Source organism: Polyodon spathula, chromosome 10, assembly GCF_017654505.1.
Source record: "Polyodon spathula isolate WHYD16114869_AA chromosome 10, ASM1765450v1, whole genome shotgun sequence".
In the NCBI taxonomy this organism is placed as follows: Eukaryota; Metazoa; Chordata; class Actinopteri; order Acipenseriformes; family Polyodontidae; genus Polyodon; species Polyodon spathula.
In genome coordinates, this window is record NC_054543.1 from 17,774,656 (window position 1) to 17,787,072 (window position 12,417).

The 12,417-nt window shown below is 36.0% G+C and overlaps 1 protein-coding gene across 1 annotated transcript in view; it reads left to right on the plus strand.

Moving 5' to 3' along the window:
- The first annotated feature begins 1,070 nt into the window (after positions 1 to 1,070).
- Positions 1,071 to 12,417, plus strand: part of LOC121321531 (polycystic kidney disease 2-like 1 protein) — a 30,119-nt gene continuing 18,772 nt past the window's right edge. Inside the window, exons 1-3 of the mRNA XM_041260518.1 lie at positions 1,071 to 1,424; positions 4,650 to 4,763; positions 6,975 to 7,102. Of these exons, the coding sequence (XP_041116452.1) occupies positions 1,121 to 1,424; positions 4,650 to 4,763; positions 6,975 to 7,102 (546 nt within the window). The 5' untranslated portion in view covers positions 1,071 to 1,120. The remainder of the gene's footprint in view (positions 1,425 to 4,649; positions 4,764 to 6,974; positions 7,103 to 12,417) is intronic.

The window sequence follows — 12,417 nt, forward strand, 5'->3', positions numbered from 1 at the left end:
AGACAGACAAAATTGAATGTTTTTTCACACAGCTGGGGTCACATCACACGCGTTGTTACTACCTGCCAGAAATGCATGTTGCACCATATGTGTGCAATCAGAATTTCAGAGTGGCAAAGCTGGAAACTGCTGCACTTTTGAAAATACCAGCTTCAGTTACAATCAGATTTTAGGTTAGGTTAGATTAAGAGGCTAAGACTGCATCCCAACATTTTGAAAGCCTATAGTCACCGATCTCATTCATTTTCACTTGTTAATTCATCAGTGGTAATAAACATAGGGTGGGTAGTTACCAGCAAGTTTAGTTTTCTACACAAAAGACAATGGCTCTCAATCGCTGTGTAAGTCAGTTTCTATTCTGTCAGTGTGTCATATTTAAAAGTTTAATGCAGACTGAAGACCTACGTGTTTAATCTGTCTGCTGTAAGATTAGACTTAATGTTTGCCTTTTAGTTTTGATATTGTTTAGCCTGTGTTGTGTGTGTGTGTTTTTTTTATTTTTATAACATGCTTTATTTAATGTATCAAATGTTTATTTACTGTAATGCTTCTATATGTAACTATCTAGTAACCCTAGATTGTAGGGTATTTTTTTTTTATATTTTATTGTCTCTGTTTCTGACATTGCAAATAACCTAGATAGTCTTCTTAGATTTACTGTCAGTATTTGTGTTATAATGGAATTTTATACAGCTATGGGCTCTTATTATATTGTAAAAGTAGTATCATCTTTTAAACGTTTGAACCCTAGATTATTAATAACCCCTTAAACCTAGAATGTATTGATAGTTTGGATTAAACCATTTTAGAACATGACTAAGAGAGAGAAATTGGACAACAAGCCAGAGTCTAGTGGTGCTTTATTGCAGAGAAGGGCCCACTTGATAAAAATATAATTAATTAATTCCAGACACTTCACAACAACCCAAACAGTTTCTGAATGAAGCTTCCACAGAGAAGCTTCTCACAATGGACTGCAGCACCTCCCCTTTTCCATCTGATGTCACAGAGCTAGACCTCTATAAAAACAGTTAGCTGGTGCAGACCTTATACAGCTATACTGCCAACGCTACTATTGAATCGAGCTTTGGTTTCAGTGAGTTTCTAATCGATTTTAAACATGAGTAAATTGACAAACAGGTCAGCCAGCCACTTCGGTGTCCAGGAGAACCATGAGCTGGACAGCAGGGACAAACAAGCCTGGGTGAATCCTTCTTACAATGGCTCCCCTCCTTCTTCTCCACGGACAATCAGAGCCATCTACAACCCTCAGTCTTTCATGGCAAACCCTTATGGGAACCTGGGGAAACTGGAGGTCCTCCCGCCTTACCCAACTGATATGAAAGTCATAGAAAGTGCTGGAGAGAAGAATAAGGAGGAGAAGCCACAAGGATGTTGCTCCTTCATCGCTAGAGGAATCTGTGGTAAGTGACTTGTAGGCATATAGTAATATAGGGTGGTGGCAAAAGGATGGTAAACTGTGGAATTACTGTCCAATTGTACTATGTGGAATTACTGTCCGATTGTACCATGTGGAATTACTGTCCATTTGTACCATGTGGAATTACTGTCCAATTGTACCATGTGGAACACAAGGTTATATTTTTATACACAAATTGTTTTTTTTTTTCTTGATAAATAGTATTGTGATATATACAAATATAAAAAAGTAGGATATATTTAATATAAACCGTAGCAGATCCTAGAACTACAGATTTAAAGAGCAAAAGTATAGATCATTGAACCAGATCACAGGGTCTCTTAAGCACTGAGTGCAAGGCAAAATGCAATTTCATAAAACATTGTTATCATACAATGCAAGAAACAACTTGATGGAGCTAGGAGCAAGTACACGCTTCCAGTTATTTGATTCCTTTAAGAACATTTGCCCTTGCCCATTTTGTTAAATATTGTGTAATAACATTTTAGTTTTAGTTAATTTTGTACATTGCCCAATGATGATTTTATATTGAGTATGACGCAAATAATAATAGCCTACTAGTGAGCCATAGTGATTCAAAAATATTATCCAGAAAATAGCTTATATCATGATCATTTTATTATAAGCACTGAACACCTCCTTGTTCATTCCAAAAAAATTGGTACACAATTGGTGATTCACTCTGGCGCTTAGAAAATAAATTCATAAATGTTATCGCTGATAAATTAATCTTGGTTTTTAATATTACCTCCTGCACATGAGAACTTGGGGTATTATTATTATTTGTTTATTTAGCAGACACCTTTATCCAAGGTGACTTACAGAAACAAGAGTGTGTGAACTATGCATGAACTGCAGTCACTTACAGTGTCTGATCTGAAAGACAGAACACAAGGAGGTTAAGTGACTTGCTCAGGGTCACACAGTGAGGCAGTGAGTGAGAGAGGATCTGAACTGGGGTCCTCCTGGTTACAAGCCCTTTTCTTTAACCACTGGACCACACAGCCTCCTATAGATTTATCAGAATGACAATTCAATTTTATTTGATATTCCCTGATACACAGCCATCCTATAACAAAAATTGTTTTTTCAAAGCTTTGTTCTTTTGAATTGGTCTTGAGGTGACCAGGGAAGGTGCTAGAGAAATTGCAGTTGGGTTGCTTTATTTATTCTTTTTCATTTAGAATACACACCAGACAGTGTAGTGACTCCCATTAAAGAATGTAAACACATTGATAGATAAAGAGGATTATGAAATGTCTTGGGTGAACAAATCTCTATGAGTTTCTGATGAAGATTTTAAGCAACACCGTTCGATATCCCTCAGAACTAAAAATATGAATAAAAATATACAGGACATACAACAACAACAGAAAGAAAACGAAATATGTGGGTCTTTAGCTAAATAAAAAAAAAAAAACACATTTAACTTAAATGTGGGTTAAATGTGGGTTAAATAAATAAATCTTTCATTGAATTAAGGGAAGTCCTGAGTTGGTTTGACTTTCGGACCAACCCCGAACACAGCAGTACGTTCCCTTTAGTATGTAATGTCCCGCCTCTGTAGTCAGTGGAACACCAATCCCCAGCTGACACGTGTCCTTTTCCTTCACTTGACTTTACATACTCGTACTTCCGCCCCTCACCAAGGTTCAAAAGATGACATGGTCACGAGATCTTGGTAAGGGAAGTCCCGAGTTGGTTTGATGCCATCTACTGTCGGGAGGCTGAATCACAGACCGAAACCCCTTTGACTCATCACAGTGCCTTTAGCTAAATAAAAAAAAAAAAACACATTTTGCTTGTTCTCCATGTTTTTGTGTACATCTGTGTGGGTTTTCTCTGGGTACACCAGTTTCCTCCCACAGTCCAAAGACATGCTGGTTAGGTTGATTGATCACTCTAATTGCCCTGTGTGAGTGTGTGTGTGTGTGTGTGTGTGTGTGTGTGTGTGTGTGTGTGTGTGTGTGTGTGCGTGTGTGTTGCCCTGTGATGGACTGGCGTCCCTTCCAGGGTGTAGTCCTGCCTTGTGCCCTGTGTCTGCCATGTTAGGCTCCAGCTCACTGCGACCCTGTAAAGGATTACACGGTTATTGATAATGGATGGATAGATGGATGGATGTTCTGTGTGGAACCACAATGGCAATACTATATTGGTAGAACATTACCACATATGTGGGGACATTTTCATTATTTAACTAGTGGCATCACAATGATTTGAATCTATGGCCAGCCCATTGCAGTTCCATTTCAATAGCAGTATGCTGCCATATCTGGATCCTTGCTATTTGTTCAAAATCCATTATGAGGCTGGTTAAGCTACTGTATTGTTTGCTAATAGTTCAGCTAGGTTTCCTCTAATACACTTTTTTTAGATTCTGCAAACAAACAAATGGTTTGCCTTTCATTGAGTACAACCAACAGTTCAACATCCCTATTAACTCATTCAGTTCTAGTATTACTATGTCATATACTGGTGTGTGGTTACATAACAGGTCTACACAGTTTTTACATTTTTTTTTTGTTTGTTTTTTTTTTACAAATGCTGTAGTGACAGTCCTCCTTGAGAATTTACCATATTTCAAAAATATAATTCTTATAAACACAATTGGAACCTGTTTCATTTCATATTTGAATGTTTGTTTATTTTATTTATTTATTTATTTATTAAACGTTTCTACAGAAACATATATGGGCCAAATATTGTCATATGGGAAAACGAATTAGCGCACTGGTGGAGCACTACACTTGTCAATCAGAATTCACATTTCATCATTCAAGAGTCACAGACTACAAGTAGCTACTCAGAGTATTTAGCTATTATCAAAATTTACAATAAAAATATTTTAGTCAATCTGTACAGCAATGTACAATGCACACAATGTGCTCAGGAGTTTTTATTACGTATCTGATCGCGTCCACAAGCATAACAGAAAATAGGGGGGTGAGCAGGTGTTACGAACACTAACAGATTGTTTTCTTTTGGTGATTAAAGCTAAAAAGCAGGAATCATCATTTTATTAAAAACACTTTCTTTGTATCATATTCACTGCTTGCAATAAATTAGGCTTCGTATAGCAATAAAACAATGCTTATAAGATATACAGAGCTTTAATCCAATCTTTTGACCAATACAGAAGTGTATTTTATATTTTTGGACCAGAATGCTGAGAAGAAAAAAAAAAAAACATGTGTGCTTCTGTTGCCAGGACTGTGGGGGACCACGTTGACTGAAGACACAGCTGGAAATCGAGAGAAGTACGTGAAGACAACCCTGAGGGAGCTGGTGGTGTACCTACTATTCCTGACAGATATGTGTCTCTGTAAGTGTCGTTCAAATTGAGAGCACTTTTTAATTCCTCAAATGTTAGTTTTTATATCAATCAATCAATATTTATTTTATATAGCGCCTTTCATAGTGGACCACCATCACAAAGCGCTTTACAAGATAGTGAGGAACAATGCATAATTCATTACATATAAGGCATAGTTCATTAAATACAGTGAAATGCATGGCATATTACATTAAATACAAACAGTAAAAAAAAAGCAAATAGATTAAATACAGGCATAATACATTAAATACATGGCTTGGGTTGTGAATTCTAAACATTGTGGATGAATGTGTCATACAGAATCATATGAACAAGATGGAGTGAAAAACCTGAAATAGCAATTTAGACAACAACTAATAACAGATACCAGGCTTAAGAGCACTGAAAGCAAGAGAGAAAAAGTGAGTCTAAGAGTTGATTTGAAGCGAGTGACTGTGGAGCTACACGCATTAAATATACTATACACATAATATGTGCTGAAATCCTGACAAATCATTAATGCTGTTTGATTGATTTCTTATATGTGATTATAAATAAATTTTATAATGTTACATTATATTTATGGAATGTTATATTATAATTACAGAATATGGTAATACCTATAAATTGCTACTAATTCACTGCAGCAACTATTGCATTGTTTCAGAGTTATCCAGTAAAAAAACACCAGTGGGCTGTGTGCTATGACCACTAATGATTCAATCAGAGCTTCTTTATGACTCTTGTTATTTCTCTGTTATGGTGTAATTCAATCAAATTTTCAAACTTGCAGTCAAACGAAGACACACCTAAAAAAAAAAAAAAAAAAAAGAGTAAAATCTCATATTAGCATTTTAAAAGCCCTTCATTTAAAAGACATTCTGTAACTCTAGAAATTGTCATTGAATGTGGTTATTGAACAGGGTTATAATTTCATGCATGCATAAGTCAAATATCAAGAAACCCCCAAAATATAGTCATTGGCTCTGTATGGAATATACTGTACTGTGCAGCTAAACTGTTGTTCTTCTAAAAATTCAACAATCAAGGCACTGCGAAAAAGTGTGTCCTGCTATTGCTGAGATTTTGGGAGAGCTGAAGTCATTTAATTGACAAGATTCAGATTTTGCAAAATAGGGTCAAAAGTGAGTATTCATAATTTGGAAATTATCTATTTCAAAATACCTCTAACCCTTGTGTGCTAAAGTAAAAACTATAAGAACAAATGACCATGGACCATATAACATTAACAGCATATGGGACTGGATGTCATCATGTATTTGCTCAGCCTTTGAGCAAACAAAACATCAGCATTCTTTCTACATTGATGCTTTTGTGCAAGAGATGAAGCAGGCAGCATGTTATCTTTTTGCCCGTACTATTTGTTGAAATTAGAGCTGCTTTTACCACCTGTCCCAGTATCAAATTAATGTTTGAACTACCTAGAATTCAGATAGATATTGTTCTGACAAGCATCCTAAGCTTCAATAGCGATGCGTTGCACACGCAATCAATGGGAATGAAGTCTTCATGTGTTTGAGCCTGATAAGATAGAAGCAAGCTTACATTGATGTTCCCTTGTTCTTTTTACAGGGATTTAGGGCCATGTAGATTGTTAATATGAGCAATTAGTACACAGGTTTCTTCTTTGTGTGTAGCCAACAGCCAGGACTAATTTACGATTTGCTTTGCAATGTGCTTATATCACTAAGTGGCACCTGCAGAGTATTGTCGCTTGTTGCGACTGACATTTCTCAGCTTGGCTTTAGGAATTATAGAATTTTACAGACCTGATAAAATGCCCCATTCTTCAGCTAAGAAAATGTATCAGCACCAAACAGGGAAAAATTAATCAATCTAAAATTCATATTATAAATTCTGAGATTAAACAAATTAAACTGGTTTAATGTGCAATGTAAGTCAACAACAAACTAATCTTGAGACATGGGCACTCTGTCCTGCAAACATCCTACTGTCATAAAATGTTCAATGCCCAGTTTACGTCTGTCAGCCGAGCCCCATCTATGTTAATAAGTTTAATTGCACATCTTTTTATTCAAGTTTTAATGTTGTTTAGTGTCAAATGATAAACGAGGCATCATATATATTTCATGAGAACAAGTTATATATATTAAGCTTTTAAGAGATTGCTATAGTCTTGGCTTTGTGTCATCCAATTGTGTAATAAAGATTACAAGTTGCATATTTCCGGACTTTCAGTGACATATGGGATGATGAGTTCAAACACATACTACTACACCAAGGCGATGTCTGACCTCTTCCTTGCAACACCCACTAGTAGTGGAGTTGACTTTCAGAGTATCACCAATATGGAACAGTTTTGGGAGGTAAGTATCCAAGTATAATTATTATTTTTAAACCGTATTTTAATGAGCAGGAGGTCTGTTAGATATTTTTGTAGTTATTTTATGGTTCGGTCAGGCTGCAGCTTGAAATATTCTTTTAAAATCCAGCTATTGAACCCACTCGTTCCCTCCTCCGACACCATTTTCTAACAAGATGATATGAAAAGCACGTTCATGTGGCATATAAGGATTGACAGGCACTGTTGAGGCACTTTCTGTCATACTCACATCACTTAAGGACTAGGTTAAACTGTTCTTTTGAAACTGAAAATTATCTCTAACCTTCTCTAAAATAGGTTTTTGTGAAACGCAAACTTAATTTAATTGGCCCTATTCACAAAACCTTAAACTTTATCTTAGGTTAAACAGGATAACCCCTCTCTAGAACTACTGAAGGGGGTTTTCAGGAATAGCAAACCTTATTTACTTAATCAAAAACGGCTTTAAAAAAAGAAAAGATTTAAAACAGTTCTTACAGTTTTGTGAATGTGTGCAGTATTCATAAGATGTAATTCATGAGTTGTTTAAGGAATGTTGGTTTTTGTAAATTAAATAAAGTTTGATATTTATAAAAACTGTTCTTTATTGTTAATGAAACCATCAATAGTCCAGCTTCAGGAATGTCAAACTGTCAATTTTATTCATAAAAACAGACTTTGAAGAAACATTCTTTAATTAACGCAGGAGTTAAAGCTTTGTGAATGGAGCTCAGTGTCAAATATTTGGGGGTCATACCAGATTGTTGACTCCATCTTTGCTTTTTTTTTTTACTATGGTGGCATACTTTGAAACAGCTAAATAAAAATCAGCATACAATATCGCATAGGAATATAGATCATATCTTCATCTAAACAGAATAACTAGCAAGGGTTAAACTAACAATGCAGATTGTATGCAAGGTAAGTCACCTCTGGATAACAGTAAAGCATGAGTAAATACTAGATCATAGGAATTAATGGATTTGTGTAATTTATCTTGTACTAATAGACACAAGTGGGATCCGATGTCATTGGATTTCAACCAACAAAAGGGCAAACAAATTATTTGTTTACCTGACAGAGATATAACGCATATCATCCATTAGTTTGGGAGGCCCAAAGATGAAATAGTTTGCGTACAGGCCACAGCAGCTGGTATTGATAACACCATGGAAACCAAAGTGATCATTAATCCTGCCTCATTATAGAGCTGCATTAGTTCATTTTGTCTCTTCCTAGCTTGGCGTGACTATTTTTTGTTTAGCTGACAGCTGCGCTGGGATAGCAAATACGTTTAAGAAGAGAACTTGTTATTCCCATGTTTATGGTTTTAAACATCAATTTTTTTCCAAATTCCTCAATTAATATTTAGTTTTTTTTTTTTTTTTTTTTTTTTTTTTTTTATAGCAGCTGCGCAAACAGGTCATTGCACTTACAAAAATATACTGCTGTATCAATGCCTCTTTTTATTGAGTCAGAATTATTTTATACATTGCCTATATACTCTGCATTCCCTTCTAGAAGTTTTCCATAGTTAAAGCACAGCAAAATGCAATGAAGTATAGTGAAAGCATGGTAAAGCATAGCTAAGCATGGCTACAAAATATACATCATATACAAAAACATGGCAAACCATAGTAATCAATGCAAAGTATCAGCATGAAGAAAACTACAAAATGGATTTACTATGATAAACTTTTAAAGGGCTAATATACAGCACATCCCATTAATCAGACATCCTATAATCATATTAATATTGGTTGTTGCTCTATTTATTTCAGATGTGAAATGTCTTTAAGCAAAGAGAAACCACATCATATCACTTTGAGGTGTGGCACAGACAGTCCTCTAATCATTTTCTGCCCAATTTAACAGAGAACATCCTGATTGGGGCTATATGATATTCTCTATGATGCCTGACATGTAAAATACAGTGCCGATAGAAAGTCTACACCCCCTTGAACTTTTTTTCACATTTTGTTGTGTCAATGCCTCAGAGTTTCATGCATTTAAATGAGGATTTTTTTTTCCACTTCTCTACACAACATACTCCACACTGTTAAGGGGAAAAAAGGTTTGATTGAGAACTTCTGTCCCAGTTTCAGCTTTCTTGCAGAGGGCAGCAAGTTTTCCTCAAGGACTTCTCTGTACTTTCCTCCATTCATTTTCCATTCTATCCTGACAAGTGCCCCAGTCCCTGCCAATGAGAAACATCCCCATAACATGATGCTGCCACCACCATGTTTCACAGTAGGGATGGTGTTCTTTGGGTGATGCGCTCTGTTGGGTTTGCGCCAAACATAACGCTTTGCATTTAGGTAAAAAAATTCCATTTTAGTTTTATCAGACCACAAAACTTTTTGCCACATGGCTACTACTTTGTTTTTTTTTTTTGCATACTTCAAAACAGGATTCAAGGTGGGCTTTTTGAGTAAAATACAGGCCAGATTTGTGGAGTGCTTGGGATATTGTTGTCACATGCACACTTTGACCAGACTTGGCCATAAAAGTCTGTAGCTCTTGCAAAGTTGCCATTGACCTCTTGTTAGTCTCTTTGATTAGTGTCCTTCTTGCTCAGTCATCCAGTCTGGAGGGACGGCCTGATCTAAGCAGGGTCTTGGTGGTGCCATACACCTTCCACTTCTTAATAATTGTCTTGACCGTGCTCCAAGGGATATTCAAAGCCTTTGATATTTTTTTATACCCATCCCCTGATCTGTGCCTTTCAACAATTTTGTCCCAGAGTTCTTTTGAAAGCTCCTTGGTTCTCATGGTTGAGTCTTTGCTTTGAAATGCACTTCTTAGCAAAGGGAACCTAGAGGAACTGCTGAATTTATCCTGAAATCATGTGAATCACTACAATTTAACGCCGGTGGAGGCCAGTTAACTTGATGTGTGATTTTGAAGGCAATTGGTTACACCTGAGCTAATTTTAGATTGCTATCACAAGGGGGAGGCACTTATCCAACCAAGCTGTTTCAGTTTTTATTTTTAATTAATTTTCTACAAATTTCTAGAATATTTTTTTCACTTGGAAGGTGTGGGGTAGGTTGTATAGATAAATGAAAAAAAGAAACTATTTTAATGCATTTTAATTCCATGCTGTAAGGCAACAAAAGGGACAAATTTGAAAGGAGGTGTAGACTTTCTATAGGCACTGTATGTCTAAATATTCTAGACTGCTGTTAAGAAGCCCAACAGGATAGAACAGTTTCAGGAATATTGACCTTTATTGAATCTGTCAAGACAGGCATAAAGAACACATTATTGCAATAACCCATGAGTTTTAGATTTGTGGTACATTTGAGATAAAGATTGTGTCCAGTTATCTAATTGAATAGACATGTGCACAGCTAACACAGTAAGTATGATAAATGGAAAAGAAAGAAAAGAATAATATTTGATTTGCTTTAACCTTTTTTTAATAACTTAATTGCAGCATCACCTAGTGGACATCTTGAGGTTTGCACAAATCTGGGCTGAGCTATTGTATTATCCTTATAAATACCGTAATAATGATAATATTAAAATTTTAAAAATGATTGAATTGTGGCGATCTTGGTTAACACAGGCAGGTGCATCACATAGGGCGAGTCAATCCTCACATCCTTCCACAGGCGGAAGGCGGGCGCAAACCCGGGACTTCTCGCACTAAAGCATAGTGCTGATACCGGTGTACAAAAGAGCTGGTGTTACTTTTAGTCACAGTGAAATTCAGATTTCTATTTGGTGTGTGTGTGTGTGTGTGTGTGTGTGTCATTTGTAAATTGACAGTTACGTCAATGCAAAAATTTTATATATATTTATCATATATATATATATATATAATATTATATAATATATATATATAATATAATATATATATATATATTACGCTAAAGATATGCATATATTTTCGTGGTTGTACAAATTAGATTCCCAGTAAAAAATTCATTTTTATGTTATAAATATTTTCGAACTTAACTGAGATATATCTTACTTGTTCAATATATTTACGCTTACAATGAAATACGTCTTGCATTTCATTTTTTTATATTTTGGAACTCCCACATCATCATCATAATAATAATAATAATAATAATAATAATAATAATAATAATAATAATAATACCGTTTTATTGGTTTTGCGTTTCAAAGCATAGGCCTATACGTACATATTATTGTTACTTTTCTCATTCTTTTCATTCTGAGCATTTGCAGATATTGTGTAAATAAATCGTTTTGTGTTTGATACATTTTTCCTTGTCATATTTGCTATTAAGCAGTGCTTCTATTTTCAGTGACGTGGACATTGTATCTTTATCTTCTCGTATGAATTGTTGTTAATTTAGGACTGTATCGGTGGTTCTTTTAAATATTGAATACATTTTGTTGAATAAAGTAATGAAGTATTCAAATAATACAGGGGTTGTATTTACAATTGTTTCAAGATTGACCACCTAGCACTGGGCAATGTTGTCCTTGCCTGGCCAGTCTTGTTATTTAGATCTTTATGATGACATTGACCGACAAAATTGGACAGTGTTGTCATTGACCATTGCTTTTGGGCTCTAACAGCAGATAAAAAGGATGCACTTGACAAAACACTTTACAAAGATATCTCACCCTGCATGCCAAGGGAATCAGTTAATACGTGGCCTTATTTTTATATAAAGATACAAAATCTATTAACAGCTTGTGGCAAAGTGGCTGGTAAGGGGAACAGGTGTAGCGGTGATGCGATGCAAGAGTGGTAGGCAGACAACAATATTTCACTGAAAAAGGTTATATAATTATAATCCAGGTTTGGTGACTGTAAAATAATAAATCCCCGGCTATACAAAACAATGTGTAAAGCACAGGAATAACGAAAACAGGGCACAGTCCCGAACAAAACACAAGACGCGGTCACCAGTCCTGGGTGCGTGCAGACCTGCAGGTGCTCGGTGCAGACATAGATTGTGTGGTGTGTAGTGGTGCTCCGGATCGTGCTTAACTGTCTAGTGCTAAATACAAAAACAGTCAGTTGCACGGACAGACACAACAATACAAAACACGAACACAATCCACTCTGAGAACTCCTCTCTCAGTCCTTCTCTCTCTCCAAGCGTTTAACCCAAACGAAGAAAAAGATCAGCATTACCCTGGCACCTATATGTAATCCCACATGATAGTTAGGTAAACGGTTGCAGCTGCCTTATTACTTGCAGCTGCCCCTCATCTACGTTTCAAATCAATACGGTCTTACAACAGAGTCTCGCTTCTTTCCAGGCTGACCCACTTCCCTGTCCCGGAAACGAACTGTCAGGCCAGCCCATCCAGATACTTCTCCTCTCGTTC